At 41.8% G+C, this 18,938-nt stretch overlaps 1 protein-coding gene across 2 annotated transcripts in view; it reads right to left on the reverse strand.

Annotated features, from left to right (window-relative positions):
* Positions 1–18,938, reverse strand: part of tle2b (TLE family member 2, transcriptional corepressor b) — a gene marked incomplete at its 5' end in the record, with an annotated part of 76,326 nt that overhangs the window by 42,532 nt on the left and 14,856 nt on the right. For both annotated transcript variants that reach the window (XM_053430053.1, XM_053430052.1), the window contains 1 exon segment: positions 17,477–17,521. In XM_053430053.1, the coding sequence (XP_053286028.1) occupies positions 17,477–17,521 (45 nt within the window).

Below are 18,938 nucleotides of genomic sequence, written 5' to 3' on the forward strand. Positions count from 1 at the left end.
GAACGAAGCGCAGACACCCGAGTTGTGTTTTGCATTAGAGGCGTCATTCTACTAGTTTTTCTTGACTGGAAAAAGAAAATAATTCTCCTGCGCTTACTTTGCAATTTCTATCACCATTGCTCCTACTCTCACTCCACCCACGTGTTTATCCCAGAGCACTACTGCAACACATCCCCGGCTCTTCAGCGAAGGCACACTGGGAGATGTAGGAAATGACTTGAACTGACATAGAAACAGGTATGTGAGGTGGGTGGGTATGAACAACACACTAAAAAGTAATAAAAACACAGACGCACGCAATGGGCCGTCACAGAGCGATGGTGTAACAGTGTTTCTGCATGTGGAACTTTCCTGAAACAATGAGCCAGCATCTGATTGTTCTGATAAAGACTACGATTGTTTTGGAGGAAGGGGTCTTAACGGAGGAGGATCTGCCCCCCAGCTGTTTTCTCTCAAATGCAGGGAACTGCCAGGCATTGTGGGACTGCAGCCTGATGGCAGGCCTGTAGGAGGTAAAAGTGAAATATGAGCGCTCGTCGAAAAACTTCTTCTAATCAGGACCATGAAACTCAAACGGTGAGATGAACCGACAACATTTTTTTTTTTTACAAAGAATGTCCTTGAACATTTCACTCCTGACTCTGAAGTGATCTTGAACTGGAACAACTGGGGGAAGCCGCTTCCCTGTGAAAGATCAGCATTGTATTTGGTCTCCCAGCATGACGGCAAAGCAACAGTGACCGCGTTCATCTTGCCAATAAAGCTCGGTAAATTTGAATGTGATGAGCGTGGGCTTGAGATTGGCCCGGGAGGAGGGAGACGGTGCCCAGAGTGCTCGGGCGCTGCCAGCTGTGCCAGCCTCTGAGTACCACTATGTCTGAGCGAGCCAGCTTTATGGGGGAGCTCTGCAGTGTGTGTGTGTGTCGGTGTCGGTGTGTGTGTCGGTGTGTGTGTGACACCCCTCTTCTCACCATAATAATTGTCGACAAACATCTCTGCCTTCTCTCTCAGCTCAATATGGCCGATTTGATTCCTTGGATGTAGCTTTAGAAACAGGAAGAGCAGCTGTTGAGCAAAGTGCTTCACCTCCAACTGCAGAGGACTCCAGCTGAGTCAGACAACTTCAAAGTGCATGATTGCCACAGCCACAATGTGGAGCATGATGCTAATGGAGAGAAGGATGCATGCCAAGTCAACTTTATCCTGAAAGAAAAGAAATTGGATTTGCAAAATCCTGTCTTTCTTCAAACTTCCTTGTTGCAAATCCAGACAAACATCTTATCCTAGTGTTGCCCCTAGTGTTATTTCCGACATAATAAACAATTAGTAAGAGGTAACATTATTAGTTAATTTAAATTAAATTAATAATAAGAGGCCGCACAATATAAGTTAATTCTGCAGTTTGCGTTGTTCAGCCTTGTTAACACAATATATCCATCTTCAGACATGACCTTCGCACGATGTCTAGAGTTTCACAAATGCACACCATAGTAGGAAATTCTCCGCTCAGACGCGATCACACAGCAGCCCTTCCTCCTGAGCGTTCAGGCCAGGGCTGGCACAGCAGACGGAGGAAAGATGTATCGTATTAATTTCACTGCGGGGATCACATGTTTTTTTCTACATCACATCAACGTCAGCGCTTATTATCAAAATCTCTCTCGACATCTTCGTCGACGTCCTCTAAATGTGAGGCTACGCTTTTTTCATCCTGAGGTATTTGGTCTTTTTATGGATATTTTCTTGTACATTTTTGCACCTGTTAGAAATTACATCAACATTAAAACACCGGAGGCTCTCACTCAGACACTTGTGTGAACATCTGGAGAAGCTCCGAAGGATCTCAAGAGTCAGTGCATGTCTGGAAGCAGCTTATGACCTGGGTTTCCTCACTTCACAGTGTCTGTATTCTGAGTAGTTGACGGAACTGATTGGCCACATGCTGTAACTGTAAGGCCTTGCACATCCAGGGCTCCACCTGACTGGTTGAATGTTTGCATGCTGACTTTATAAGTGCAATATTCTGCAGAGCTCATGTTGAGGTTGCAGTGGTGAAGCAGTGAAGGATCTCTCATCAGGCTGTAGCCATATAATGTTTTATTTATCTCGTGTTATCGATACAGCACACCTTATCTGGTTCTTCACTGATACATCAGTCACTATCGTTCATCTCCTCCGTCCTCCCTCTGCTGGTGATGTGGATTCATCGCCTGAGGGTAACGAAGCTAGAGAGCAGGCGGATGCTTCTGCTGGAGCTTTAAGTTTACAAAAATATGACAGACATTTGAGGGTGTGTGGTTACGGTCTTAATACAAAAAGCGTTCTGTTTCCGTACTGCAGTGGATGGGAGCAGTTGAAAATATAGCTTTTCTTGTTTGAATCTTGTTGAACAGGTGGTGTGATGAAGGAGTGGCTCTTATTGGCATTTTACTCGCAAAGGTTTTGATTACACTTACAGTGCCACGGGAATCGTTGTCAACTCGAGTAAAATTGTCACTTCTCCACTGCCGCCTCTGTGCTGTCCGTGAGTGTGTGAGTGTGTGTGTATAGTCCATAAAGTACGCATTAAATTGCAGCCAAGCCTTGTAATGGTACTAAAACAAACTTCAGGGAATGCCGGGTGTATGTAAATTCAATTATTTCTTTAAAATTCATCACCTTTATTGCACATGTACATATCACAATATTTATGGTCAACACTAGCTCAACATTAATAACAGCTTCAGTAACAATTGAATATATTATATAATATTGATTTGTTTGGTTTGGTACTGCTGTTTGGACCATCATCTTCAGCTTAAGGCAATGGTGACCACATGATTAATGAAGGAAAACAAGATGATTATTTGATAACCAGAGGGGAATTTGTAGATAGCTACCTCCAGGCTAGCTACGTTAACGTGAAACCAAAAATCCTGGATCTGCCCTTTTATACAGATCTGCTCCAAGCTTCTATTTTTCTTTGGGTCATGCTCAACCCCGTCACAAAATGTAAGGGATATCGGTTTGGTGGTTTTTGATTAATAATGCTAACTAAAAAACAAACTCATTTGAAAACATAGCGTCATTGGCGGAGGTTACAACACAAACTGCTCTGTATATCGTTCACTCTATAGTAAAAAGACATTTCAAGCACATAATGGATCATCCTAATTTTGTATCATCACTGATGCAAACTACTTTTTACATCCGTCTTGTGGTGAAGTGACTTTGATATAGTCATGCTGTTTGTTAAAGAGCCTTCCAGCCTTCTGTGTGTATGGCTGCGGAATTCCTTCATTCACTTTTAAGAGTCAAAGGGTGGGCACATATCACACACACAAACACACGCACACACACGCAAACACACACACACATGCAAACACAATCCTGGAGCTTATTACTGTCCTCTGCTTTCTAATTGGCCTGCTCGCCCCTCTGTGAACAGTTTAAGGTAAATATTTGTTGCCAGTGACGTACTAATCACCCACTGATTGGGTTGCAGGCGGGCGGAAAATAGCCATTCCTGCTTCCTCTCTCTCTACACTGCACTGTCGCCCCCCCCCTCCTCCTCCCACACCTTCTCTCTCTCTCTCTCTCTCTCTCTCTCTCTCTCTCTCTCTCTCTCTCTCTCTCTAATCAGCTGCTTCTTTCTCTATTCTGTTGGCTCATTTTCCCACTCGCCCAGTATCTCTCTCTCTATCTGTGTCCTCTCGCTCTGCTTTCCCTCAATGCACTTGGCCTTGCTCTTTGGCTCTCTCTCTCTGTCCTCCTTCTCATTTGCTCTCATTTCTCTCTCCACACTCTATCTCTCTGGCCTGCTTCTCTCCCAGAATCTTTTTTTCTAGTCCTGCTCAGTCTTGTTTTCCCCTCTCTCTCTCTCTCTCTCTCTCTCTCTCTCTCTCTCTCTCTCTCTCTCTCTCTCTCTCTCTCTCTCTCTCTCTCTCTCTCTCTCTCTCTCTCTCTCTTTCCCTCCGTCCCCTGGGCAGCGTGCCAGCGCCTCTTCCTTGGCACTGAGCCGACTCCTATCCTCCACCTCCCCTTGCTCCCTTCCTTTATCCCCCTTGCCTCTGATTGATAGCCCCTCTATTCTGGAAGGAGAGGAAGGGAAACAGGGAAAGAGAGCGAAAGCGAGTGAGAGAGGAAAGGGGAGTAGCAAAGAATACACGAGGATCGAACACACGCTCGTGCACAAAAACACTAAAAGGCGCTCGCGCACAAGCACCCAAAGAATTGTGCACACAAATAGAACTGTACACACACACACATACACACAAACACACACACGAAAGACAAACATACGTGTGTACATTCACACAGACACACACACACACACACACACACACACACACACACACACACACACAGAATACTATGCTCTCAAAAATAATTGCAAACACACACACGCACACACACACACACACACACACACAAACATAACAAGGGCACACAGAAAACCAATCCAAACAGAGCATAGAGCACACAAACAATGAGCTGTGTGCAGACCCTCCCAGCATGAGCCCAGCAAGCATACACGTATACAGACACACACTTCCTCAGTCACATAAAGACACAGATTCAACCTTCAGTGCAGAACCAATACAAGATAGGCAGCAGAGCAGACAGCAGAAACATTTAGAATGAAAAATACAGACAGCTCACTTCTATTCGTCCAACACACACACACACACACACACACACACACACACACACACACACACACACACACACACACACACACACACACACACACACACACACACACACACACACACACACACACACACACACACACACACACACACACGCGCACACACACACACACACACACACACACACACACTGGTTGATATCCAGCACAGTTACATACATGTTCCAATAAGGACTTTACACAAACACACTTACAGGCCACTTACTCCTTGTATGTAAGGACACATATGCATGTTCTATGAATGCCCCCACTGCAATATACAATTACACACTCACTCTTACTGTACACCTACACAGGAACTTTCTACAGCATGTGATTGTGAGACACAAAATCTGTGCCTCACAGTCAGGGTTGTAGTTGTCAAACTAACTAGATCTCTCTTGCTCTCCCTCCCTCTCTCTCTCTGTCTATATTATACACTAAGCCATTAGTCATATTCACACTGTGCCAGCTCACCAGCTTGCATTGACAGACTGCATACGGCCTCAAACTCATGTCTTCTGCAATGCAATCAGACACAAAGTAGCAAAGCTGGCTGCACTGTATGCAAAACATGTGCACATCGCACACAAACACCCACAAAGACAGACTAATGAATCTTGTTATGACCTATCTCATTGATTTTGCGTGTGAGAGGCTCGCACACATACTATGATGCAGCTTCTCGCTTTGAATCCACAGGTAAAGTGCTTGAATTCAACTGCACACCGAGTACTAGAAAATAAGACCTTTGTCCACAATGAATTTTTATTTATTTTGAAACACCTAAATCTCCTGGTGAATGCAGTTGCAGTTCACACAACTCTCAAACCAAGTCAAGGCATTCTCACTAGAAGTGTATCCACACACCAAGAGCAATAAGAACCAACTGCACCTCTGTGGAACTTACAGAGACTAAAGAAGAGATTTTTGAACCCTTGCACCATTGAAATCAGCTGCTACTGAATTGTCCCCTGTTGCTAACCTCAATTGTTTGCTGCAGTGCAAATCATACCAAGTGTACGGGCAGTTGTATCTCTGATAACACTGAGCGTCCCCTCTTTATGGTTACCCACTATATTTCAAAATGACATTTCATTTGGCCTCACAGTTGGAAACATGACCTATACCTACAGTGGCAGTCGTTCTTATGGTAAATATTCTTCAAACCAAGTGATGACATGTTTTCAATAGGTCTCACAGAATTAATGGCAACATTTATCTTAGCACACATTTCACCCAATATCACAAAAGGGAACCTCATGGTGGTACTTAGGGGAAAAGTTAAGGGATCACCAAAGTCATCAGGATTTGATGTGGGGAAAATGTCTATCTCTGTATCAGTGTTAATTTCGTTGACGAAAACTATGACGAAAAATATTCGTTAACGATCTTTTTTCCATGACGAAGACGAAGACGTAACGAAAACGGATCTTTGAAAATAAAAACTATGACTAAATCTATTTTAACTTTCGTTGACGAGACGAGACGAGACGAAAATGTTGGTGGTTGACTAAGTCACATAATTTTTTTAAACATCATCGTATCAGGCCGTCATGAAGTATCAGGAGCGGGCGAGTGTGTGTGTCTGTGTGTGTGTGTGTGTGTGTGCGCGCCCCAGATAGCGAACCGGTCCCGAGGCTCCGCCCCCGCCCCGCTCACTCGCTCAGAGACACAAGATCAGAGCTCGTTCACGTGAACCGGCTGCTTCTTAACAGTGGAAACAGTGAAAACACAGAGATTCTCTGGTCTCAGCTGCTCAGAGATCAGCGCCGCAGCTTCTTGATCAGAGCAGAAGCTGCAGTTGGTTTGTACCGAGCTTCAGTTTCTGTGTCCGCCTCCAGTCTGACCTGCTCTCACTTTTTGTTTTCACATTTAAAACTAAATATATATTTTTAAGCTATAAGGCTGCAGCTATATGTTTTTATTTATTTCAAAATAGGGTACTTCTTATTTCATACATTTCCCACAAATATTGGGAGGACTCAAATAGCCCTACAAAGTTCTGTGTTTAATTTATTTAAAAGTAGGTTACACTTGCCTGTGTATTTTATTCTCTTCATAAGTGTTCGGTGTTTTCCTTTGTTGTAACAGGTACAAATAGCAATAAAATGTCAAGAGTTTTCTTTATTGTCGTTCTATAATTTCGTAAATGCAACAAACTATAGTTTAGTATAGTATAACTTTATATAAAACTTTATTAGCTTTGTTATCAAATATGTTTTACGGATCCAGACACATTTTATTTGGGGGAAGAGGGGGCAAAATAAGTAAGTAAAGGTTGCCGACCCCTGCTATAGACCTAAGCTGGAAGGGATATCAAATGGACAACCTAAGTACTGCAAGCTAGACTATTGTGCAGTTTTAGACACAACACAGGGTCGCTGGGCCTGAGAAGAGAAGAAAAGGAGTTTAATGTGGCTATTAAATGTGACTAAAACTAGACTAAAATGTAATTCCTTTTCGTCGACTAAAACTAGACTAAAACTAAGAAGGATAAAAATGACTAAAAGGTGACTAAAACTAATATGCATTTTCGTCAAAAGACTAAGACTAAGACTAAATCAAAAATAGCTGCCAAAATTAACACTGCTCTGTATGAAAAGTGATTGTAATCAATGCAATAGATGTTGTGTTATTACCTCTGCTGAGTACGTCATTTTATTCAGCCAGAGCTTTCACATGCACTGGGATGAACTACACACTGAACCTGCATGTGTTATCAAAGCCACAGCCAGCAGCATGTCGAGTACTGGCTCCTTATCTGTCAGTTCAGACACTGGTCACAGAACATGGTCGCACATGTAACTGCTAAGTCTGAGCAGCTATACTTGTTGGGACATGCATTGACTTCCATTCATTGTGGACAGCCTAGACAAAACCTAATGCTTAACCTTAACCATGACCAATTCATGCATAATGCAGGACTCAGGAAAGTGTTGGAGGTTTCAACAGATACACTGATCATTCAATTCGTGGGGGGATATCTGTGACTTCTCTATAGTATTGTATTGAACGCTATGGTACGCTAGCAAGAAACCCATGCATGTTCCATATATGCATCGTGAGCATGAAAGCATGACTGTTGTCGTAATGATGATAATACCACCACCTAATATCAAAACAACTCACAAATGTGACTCCTATGTAACCCCAAACTTAAACTAACCACAATAACCTCTGACTTTAACCAGGACCTCAGAAACTACTTTTTGCCTATGAGGACTACTGGTCCTGAAGAGGTAACAAAAACACATACACACAAACACTCATCTTTGTACCTCCGTCTTTACGGGGGCATTGATAGACACAATGCATTCCCCAACACCTTACCCTGACCTAATTCATCACAATGAAATGCCTAACCATGACACCTTACCCTACGCCCATAACCTCAAACTGATTCAAACCTTAGCCCTACAAACAAGTCATCAAACTGTCCTTCTAAGGGACGCACACACACACACACACACACACACACACACACACACACACACACACACACACACACACAAACACACACACACACACACACAGATAATCCAATACAGTTTGTGTATCTACACAGGGCTCTTCTGCCAGAGTGACAATGCTATTCACTCAAAGGCTAGCTTCAATGTTTTCTATCATTCCTAAAGTGTTATATCAAACTCTTTCCTGCTTTCTCTCTCTGTGCCTCATTATTTACAAATGAGCTCTGTTACACATGTATGCACACACACACACACACACACACACACACACAAACAGAACGAGAGAAGGAAAGAGAGGGAGAGACATCAAAGCTGCACACACAAACACATGGCACAGATGCTACATGTGCAAAGAGGGACTGCATACACCACTGATCAGTGGGAGTGCCAACACATACCATAACACACACAGTCATTTGACCTCTCCAAAGCCTGTTAGTTGACCCAGATATGCAGACTTGTCCTAATCCAGCTTTTTAAACCAGTTTGAAAAAAAAACACCTCAAACCAAAACTGTGGAATAAAATCACCAAACTGACTGGGAGGTGGAAACGACAGAGAGGGGGAAAAAATTAGACAGAGGGGATGGAAAGAGTGAGATTGAGAAAAGAAAGAGGGAGAGAAGCCCAATCCTATTATGAACCAAAGCGGTGAGTTGAGAATGAATGCATCCCTCACTCGCGCTCTCTGTTGCTCCCTCTCTCTCTCTCATTCCCCTTAACTCTCTCTCCTCTCCCAAATGAGATGAGGATTCAGGTCACAACTTCACACGAATATACCAACATATGCACGCTCACATACACTCCACACATGTGCAAAAACACATGCATGGAAAGGCCAGACAGCTCTGGCTAATTAGGCAGAAATATAAGCTCATGCACACACACATCCGCACACACACCGTTTTTTTATGCAACGCAAACAGATAAACATTCCCTCATGCGATCTCCCTCGCCTGCTTGTACTCTGTCTTAATCTTCCCAAGTCCCTGTTTCTGGTTTACTCATTTCCTCAGTTTACTTCTTCAATCTGTTCACTCTCTCCTCATAATTTTTTTATTTAATTTTTCACTTTCTTTTCGGCACATTCTAAAGGTTGTTTTTTTCTTTTATTTTTATGGCTGCAAAGAAATGACAAAAATGCCAAGACTGTTTTGCGATATAACTGTACAATAGAAAAAGAGTAAAAAAGTTTTCTCTCTACTGTCACACAAAAACACACACACAAATACTCCCACACTGTCAGTCTCATATATGTGGTGGTGAAATGAAAGGAGGGAGCAGGAAGGAAGGACAACCAGCTGCTTCATCTGTCCTCAGGAGTCCACAGGGGAAACAGTCTGGCTGCCGAGCATCCTGACTATCAAACACAGCTTCCTATAATATCCTGCTGCCTGGTCTGTGAACCGCACACTCTTTCTATCCAGCATTCTGATGCACAATCTGAACACTGTATATATGATAAGGCTGGCCATTATAATATCCTGTCTATAGTATGGGAGTCTGACCATTTTAAATGTCTAAGTGTTTTTTTCTTTTGTTCCAGGATAAAGAAAGTATATGCGGTTGTTGAAATGAAAACATCTTCAATATCAAGACTTGGTTTCAGTGAGGATTAGGACCCAAGGCTTTGCAGGGTGACTGAAGTAGAACTTGTTTAAGGACATTTTCACGTGTGAAAGTTCGAACGAACATTCAAGTCCTTGTTACATTTGATGTGGTTGGTTTTGGTTTCAATTGAAATTCAGGAATATGAATTATATATGACATTTACATCCTGCTTTTTGAGTAAAGTTGTAAACACATTTGGAAAAATACTCTTTCAAGTTGAATGGAGAGAATAAATTAAATAGTTCATGAAATGTATTTCATTGCCACTGTTATATCTTTATGGGATTACTACCAGCATCAGAAGTCAACATGTTTGAATGCACCAAATGAACATCATATTGTAAGAAGTGAACACTGTAATCAATCCTGCGAGCTTGGGCACCTCTGTAAGGCTTCCTTTAATTCTGTCTAAATTCCCTGCAATTGGTCCCATAGTCTGAACTATCCAAGAAAAAGGGATGCAAACTTACAGAGCCATGGTTCAGTACAATCCAGACCAAGACAACCGCCTCTAGTTGGACACTTTTTTTGGTGCTGTTAGTTTGGTTCAGACTAAAATAAAAAGTGAGAGAACAGAACAAACAAGCCAGCAGTGAAATCCCTCTAAGTAAGACCCAAACCAAAACCAAACAGGTTGATATCTACTAGCAAAGATGTTTCCTATCAATCTCAAGGATTTGCTGACACACAGTTACCTTTCAGTAATGGGAGGATTTCTCTCATCACGATCCACATTTCTGTCTTTTAAATTATCATGGAGGATATTAAATAAAAAATGTCATTAAAGGATGCAGGAGTTTCAATGCAGGGCAATTTACATGCAAAACACATTTTCAGATATCCTACTTGAATGATATTTGATTTCACAGATTGAATGTGTAATTCCCTGTTAAAAGGCTCAATATCCTTGGGTTGGTGAACAAAGACTTCAATCTTGCAAAAGATGAATGGGCAGAAACAATGGATATGAGTAACAGAGAGAGAGATCAATAGCATAAAAATAAACAATTAAGGACATTGGTGCTTGAGGTTATTCCTCTGCGGCTGAATCTAAAAGAGGCAGAATTAAGGAGAAAATGTAAAGTGGTGTTGGGAATTTTTCCTTTGCTTTTTTTACCTAGGAAAATACAGTTGGCACTTTTGAGAGAAGAAAGTGGATTCAGTATTTAGCTATTCATAATTTTTCCTAGTCTTTTTTATTCCTTTTTTGTTTCTTATCAATATTGTTTATTACACTGTCAATTGTAATAGGACTATGAGTACTTACATGAGTACTGTTAGATTGATGTCTATGGTACATAAATCTAACTTTTAACACTTGTATCTCTTTTTATGTGTTAACTTAATCATTGTCCTTTTTATATAATTGAACAGCATTTTATATTTGTGAGTATAACTAAGAAGCATTTTTTTTTATTATCCTTATATCCATATGTCCCAACAACCTGGGAAAGGACATATGGAGAGGACAAAAAGTTCAACTATGTTCCATCCCTCAACTACACAGACGTCCCCAGTGTCCTGCTGTCTAGTCTCTGTAATACTTTTGCTGCCCAGTAGCCTTGTTGCTGGGTATCCTCTCGTTTCCGGCTTCTAACATCCAACAAATGTGCGATAACCTCAAACTATGAGCAGCTTCCTAACATCAGGATTTAGTCCTGCACATCTTAATAGGTGTGTCATAGCTGCTCAATATGTTACCTAATGTAAGAAACACATCTTGTTTGAAGGATTCTAACCTTTGAGTCCACAGTATTTCAATTAGCCACCCGTACAGGCTTGACTCAGGCAGCCTTCCTCGATATCGATTTCAAAATAAATCCGGGAGACATTTATACACACACCTAAAAGTGGTAATTATTGTCCATGCATAATCATATTGAATTGACAAGACAGGCTCCTCCAAATTGGAGTCAGACAGGGCCTTCCTGTTTGCAGCGATAAGACGGCTGAGTAACTGTTGAGGAGTGTAACTATGTGATGCAACGTGCAATTTCCATGCACTGCTCTTTCCTTTTCAGCTAAAATTAAGACACTGACATGTGGTGTTTATTTTTGATAGGAGGCTGGTATGTTGTCTATAACAGTGGCAGTATAAGGCTGAAACCTTACAGGCTTCTCACCATTTTTTCGTCATGCACTGTCAGTTCCCAGTCATTGAGACACACTTACCTAGGCAGTTATTGAAATGCCGACCCAGTAGCTTCCCTGCTGGCCCCAGGGGTCTACAGGGGACACTATCCCAGCACAGAAATAATGGACCTCACTGCTGCATACAGCTATGAGAATGCACAGTGTGTGTGTGTATGTGTGCACATTTCAATGCAAGATAGAGAAAAGCAATATGATACCATTTGCAACTCCAATGTCATTTCAGTCTGCGAGGTGAGTAAAATTGTATCATACCGCTACATTCAGACCAAACACTGAATTACATTATTCATTGTGATTGATCATAGCCTTGAAGAGTGCAAAGCATTTCAAATATGCTATCTGGGATTGGCTGCAATTATAAAGACATATATGTGAACACATTAATTTGTATTTTACATGGACGGTATATAAGGTAGACGACATCACTGATCCCAATAGTGAAGCCAAAGTATGTTGATCGCCCTCTGATGGTTTGATGCAGTATTGTTCATAAACCCTGTCTCATCCATGTTAGTGGATGGAACAGGGAAAAAATAAAAAGTTCAAGTACAAAATTGTTCTCAAAGATAATTTCTGTTAATTTTTCTGGCGAGTTTGGTTTTAATATAGTTAAATATAGTCTCTAATGACTTTGCTTGATCAAACCTCTAGTCGTGATTAAGGTGGGTGGAGCCGTGTGGTTCCTAAAAATTGTATTTACCAATAACATTAATAGATCTAACTTTCCTCAGGTCCTTCCTAGTCATGTTACTTATTTGTACTATTATGTATTCCCTCTTTTGTACTACTGGGAAAAATGCACGGAGTTGTAATGTGGATGATAGATAAGAATAGATAAGCTGTTCGTTGCTGCTGTGGTTCCAGCAGAAAACAGTTGTGGGCTCGGTGTCTTAATCAGCCTTTGAAGTCGAACTGTTGATAGAAGGAAAAGCATATCTCGTTCACTTCCTGCCTTTTATAATTCTTTCGTCTTTTTTCCGATTTTCCCAGGCTGCACTCGGGTCACAAGTTTCTGTGCTTCCGCTTAGTCTTGCTGGACACAGATCTAACAAAGCTGCCCATTCTTCTTCACCTCCCACCATCATCCTGTTATCCTACTTCTAGAATCAGATGCCAATATAAATTTGCCTCAGTCTATTCACCACGCTTCCGACAGCGGTGCATAGTGAACATCATCATATTCCTCCACCAACCACAGGATGGGTCTGCATTATAAGGTCGCTGATATACATGCTGTGCCCCGGCACATCGTGGGGGATAGAGGCAATAACTACCCCGGCCCCAGAAGTGCTATATCAATGAATATAGAACAACCACAGAGAGCAGTGCAAAGTCCTTATAGCTTCCCCCGCTCCTCCTGGGGATACAGCTATATATGATATTATATGATAATGGAAGTGAACCAAGTGAGATAATGTGGCGTGTGCATGCATGGTGCGTGTGTTTCAATGTCTTCGTAAAGCTTAGAGCAGGAGGAGGTGGGGGGGAGATGTAGTCTTTCTTCTGCATTCATATAGTTCAGATAAAATCATCAGTTAAAAAAGAAGCAGACAAGAAGGGAGAGGAATAGAGACGAGATCAAGACAGCGAACGAGAGGTGAAGGCGGGAGGGGGTTGAAGATAAAAAGCAAGTGTGAAATCTACTGAGCGAAAGAGAGAGAGGGAGAGTTAAAGACAGAGAGAAGGAGAAGGAGGAGAGAATCAAAGAGAGGGTAGGGAGACGGGGTATAGGAGATGACTGTTACAGCTCAATTAATGCCGGGACATGAGATGGCCCAGCCACTGATAATGACACAGCGTGCGTTAGAGGAAGAGACGGAGAGAGCCAGAGAGCCAGAGAGGCAGAGAGGCAATAGCAGTGATCTCGACAGGATGTTAGGAGGAAGCTAGAGGGGGGGAGAAAAGAGGAGGAGGAGGAGGAGGAGGAGAGGAAATAAGAGCAGATACTGTTAAATCCATTCATGATTCATTATTTCTGACAGTAACTCAAAGCTCCCCTCCCTCCCTTGATGTCTCTCTCCTATCCCTCTCTTTCTCAGGCTGCCCCCCTCCCCTCGCTTCTCTCTCTCCTTTTCCCTCCATTGCTTTCCTTTCTGGGCTCTCATTTTCCCCTCCATCTCTTTTTTCCCCCTCATCTGTTCTCTGAGGTCTTTATCCGTCTCTTCTAAGGCTCCATCCTTCCTGTTTACCCTCTTTTCTTTCATCCGTTCAATTAATCTCCATCCTCTCTTTTCCTCTCATTCCAGCTCTCACACTTTTTTCCAGCCCCTCTCTCCCCAACACCATCTCTCCATTCCACCCCCCCCCCCCCTTATAACTTTCCTTTTTTCTTCTCTAACGTGCTTTTTCTTGCAGTCTCTTATATCTTCAGTCCTCGTTTTTTTTTTAATTGATCTTTCTCTTTTTTCTCAAACCATCCCACTTACTTTTCCATCGCCACTCCCTTTGTCACGTCCTCTGTTCTACAACCTCTCTTTTCATGCCTTATCCCCGTCTATTCTTTTCACATCAAATTTCTTCAGCTATCTCTTCTTTTATCTATCCTTTTTATGCCGTTTTTTTTACTTTTATATACTATCACACACTCTCAATTCCGTCTTCTTTTTATTCTTTCTGACAATTTCCGCTTCTTTGTCTACTTTTCTCTCTGTGATACTGTAAGTTTTACCACAGGTCTGTTTCCCATATTAGCTCTTCTCTTACCCCTTTTTTTTATACTGTTTTCATGTCGCTCAAACAATTTCCTCTCTCTCATATCCCCCTCTTCTAATAGCACGAATCCCTGGTACCTTCTTCCTTTTCATTTCTGACTTTCTTTTTTAACACTCCTCAGCATAACTGAACCTCTTTGGTTTCCTTCTGTCATCCTGACCACCTATCCATTTCCTCCCCTCTCCCCATTCCCCTCTTCCTATTTTCCAGACTCCCCTCCTTCTCCTTAGCCTCCCTCTATCATCTAACCCCCCCACCCCTTCGTCCTCCTCTATCATCTCTCAGAGGTGCAGCCAGCACCCCGTCCATTTCGTCTTTTTGGCGACAAGAGCTGACAGTCCATTTCTGCTGGTCTCTGCTGCCAGATCTCTCTCTCTCTCTCTCTCTCTCCATTCCCTTCCTGTCTCTCGATTGCTGGGCAATAGTTTCCCTTCTTGGAATTATAGTACAACTTACACTCATTCTGCTTAGTGGTTTGGCTTAATAGTCAACTCTAACTCTCTCTCTCTCTCTCTCTCTCTCTCTCTCTCTCTCTCTCTCTCTCTCTCTCTCTCTCTCTCTCTCCACTTGTCTCTCTCCCTTTCCTTCAAAAATATCTTATTAGAAATCACAATGTGCCAGTCGTCTATTTTTGGGGTTTCCTGCCCTCAGAAGTGGTTTACATCTTGTCTGTATGAGTTCACAGCTGAATGTGAATGAAAAGCTGAGACGACAATTTTCCGTTTCAAGCATAACATTTCCAATGCAATCTGAGGCAGGAAAAAAGGAAGATGAAGGCAGAGCTTTGCTGACATACTCCTGAGTGACCTGCATATTTGTTCTCTTTACATTAAACGCTACATCAAGGGGAATTACGAGCTACATGTTATCTCTCTTGAATCGCACCATAACTCAGACGTTGCCTCATCTCTGTCACTGATTGAATGATCTCAGATTGTTTGCTTTTCTACTTTTAGCTCCACCAAGGAAGTTTTTTTCTTTACTTTCCATTTTATCAAACTACATGGTTCAAATCACAAGGAGTACGTGTATTTAAGTTAAGTCATATTCTACTTTTGTATTAGATTAACAGCAACAAAAAAAAGTTGGTTTAAAAGGGTTGCATTATAAAGCAAGTTGCACTTGCACCTTGGTGTATTTGCCAGATTGGAAACCAGCCTCTCAGCTGACTTCATTCGTTTATTACTGCTGCAAACGTTCTGTGTGTAACATAGGGTGCCATTAAAACAACAGTGAAAAAGAACCACAGGTCTTCACTGGTCAATTGCTTTCTGTAGCCTCAAGAAAGAAATGCACCAACAATGCACCTGACCACACCTCATTTGGGCGCTCAGATGGGTAAAAGTTAATTAGCTATTTAAACAACATGGGCCCTGACAGCAAATGACAACTGCGTCAGACTAAAACTATAGCAAAGACTCCTCAGCCAGTAATTGGACATAACTTCATCCAGAGTGTACACACTGCACTCTGTATTTGGACATTACCCCACTGATTGATATTTCTGTGCTGCAATTACTTTGACTGCAGAGTGACACAATGCCTTTGAGGTTAAAGTGCAGAATGCACATTCTAAGAGGTTTACAGAGATGGTTTCAAACAATGAGACAATGCTTTTTAAATGTGTATCATCCATGACAGTGTCTAAGTAAACTACAGAGAGCAAGTTAGCATCACAGATTCACATTTCAACTTAGTGGTCTACTGGTTAATGCTATAGGGGGAAATCCTGTTCATAGAATTCCTCATCAAAAAAGCCATTTCCTTTTGAAATGTATTAACAAACGTCCAACATGCAATCAGTTGTTTCAGAAAGGTTTCTTATTAATGCCAACCAGGAAAACTAAGGAGCATTGCCATTTCAGCAATCATTTTCTTTATGAGTGGCAGTGTTCTCACTATCGCTCTGTACTCAATTAAAAGCTACAGCAACCTATTGACACAGCAAGGACAAAAACGATGGCAGCGACAAATTATTACTCCCTTCATGCTAGCTAATCTGTAAGCAAATAAACGACCCCTCAGAAGAGGCCCACTGCACCAGCAAAGAGATGGATTACATGCTGGGAAGGTGGTTATGGGCTTTGTCAGCTGAAGTTACAAATTTCATCATCATTTCATTTCATCTCATAAATGGCCTATCTGGAATCTAATTGACGGAAATTCCTCATAGTGACAGAAAAGTCCCTGTTTACACCATACAGTAAAATGACTGGTAACTACCACATGCTGCAGAAAAAAGCTAAACCTTGAGGTCATCTAGAGTTGGGCTCACTCAGTCAACATTGCCCTGTTATACCTGGTAAAACATTTACCAATTCTATGAAGACCATCTGTACAAGGCGGTTTAATGGTAGTTAAATATAAAGTTAATCAATATAAATAGACAATAAAGTGCAAAAACAACCACTCTCCTTGTATTTCCGGACTTTGAAAGGCATCCGGAGGTGAGCTGCAGTGCTGAACAGTGACCCCTGCACGTCACAAAATCAGCCATCCATAACTCAGTGTTCAACCACGTCCCGCATTCTCCTCATCGCTACACAACCGTAAGCTGAAGCAGATCCTGCTAATGTTATTTCAATTAAGTGACACATGTATGATACTATACGATGCTTGGCAACAACCCTGCGCTAATCCACAGTGCAAAAACAACACATAAAACAGGCCAGCAGCAAGAAAATATATAGTACAAACCCACCCACACAGGATGGCACATGGGCATACAAGGTTCGTGTGCATCAAATAACACATTCACCTCCTCCCACTGACTACTACACAGAAAATGAGACACATAACCTCAGCATACACAGGAGCATCATCGGGTCGACAATGAGAAGAACAAAACTGTCTCTTACCTGCTTATGCATCTCAATGTTGAGACCGTAGGACATCTCATAGTACTGTGGAGAGGAACACAAATGACGGAGCTTCTTTAGTATTTTATACACGCAGCACATTAACATTCAGTCTTACACAATATCCCCCATTGAACATCTGTTGCTCAGAGTCGCTGCATATGCTGCTGTTTGTTCCTGTGGTTTTACTGAAAGACAGAAAAGTGAGAGTTAGAAGATGAGAGAGAGAGAGAGAGAGAGAGAGAGAGAGAGAGAGAGAGAGAGAGAGAGAGAGAGAGAGAGTGTGTTTTTGTGTGTGTGTGTGTGTGTGTGTGTGTGTGTGTGTGTGTGTGTGTGTGTGTGTGTGAGTGTTTGTGTGTAAGGGAGTATTCCCCCCAAATGTGTCAATGTACAAACACTCCCGTATAATGCCAGATTGGTTTAACAGTTCTGATGATGTGTTCTCTAACATCCCTAACACCCATGATGTTGTTTTCTTGGACAAGGTTAAAAGGGAGGTAGTAGTCCTTGAGGTAGCCTGTGTCTATGACCTCTATATGGACATAGCCTTCCTTGACAAGTTGACCAAATACCAGCCCATTGTTGCTAAAATAAGAGACCTAGGCTATACATGTAAGCTGGTAGTATTGATATTTGGAAGTCTGGGGCATGTCCATAAGCTTTCGATCAGTGGACTACGACTGGCAGGACTTAGTAAGACACGATCTAAACAACTAGCAAAGTTCTGCTCTGTATCAGCTGCTATAGGTAGTCTTGCTGTTTGGCGTAGGAGATGTTTCTTGTACCCATGAGTCACTAAGCTGTATTCAAGCTCTGAGAAACGTTTGAATCCTTTTTGGAAAAATTAGCTTGGAGGATAATGGGAGTTGGGTTTGGAGGAGCAGCCAGACACACACAAACACACAAACAAACTCTACGATTAATACATAGGATATTACATCATATGGTGACCAGAGCCTTAACTTCAGACGGTAGCCTTTATTTGAGGAGAGAAATTATTTTATTTCTAACTCTGTGTGGTTGATAAGTATAATTGGTCATCTTTTGATTGAAAGCCTTGTTTGCCCCTCTGCTCATTCACACTCGGCACAAAGGCTGCAGTGGAGGCAGTGAACCAGGTGAAGTGAAGATAACTCCAGTTGACGACTACACTCATTACTGTCGGCTCAAAACGAAAGCAAAAGGCCAATTACATACTTTATCAAACCGCCTGTACAACAAACATTTAGAAAAAAACAATAGTTTCAACCTTTTTGTGCACAGACTCCTGACATGTTTTACACAACCACAGCATACTGGATAATAATCTAATAGGTAAGGTAAAACAAAAGCAGTCTGTCTGTCTGAAGCTGATTATCCTAGTTTGACTCTGAATATCTTCAAATAAATATTTAAATAAATTTATTTTGCAACTATTACCCTGACTGCACATCATTTATATATATATATATATATATATATA

The sequence above is a fragment of the Pleuronectes platessa genome, chromosome 9, assembly GCF_947347685.1.
Source record: "Pleuronectes platessa chromosome 9, fPlePla1.1, whole genome shotgun sequence".
Taxonomy (NCBI): domain Eukaryota; kingdom Metazoa; phylum Chordata; class Actinopteri; order Pleuronectiformes; family Pleuronectidae; genus Pleuronectes; species Pleuronectes platessa.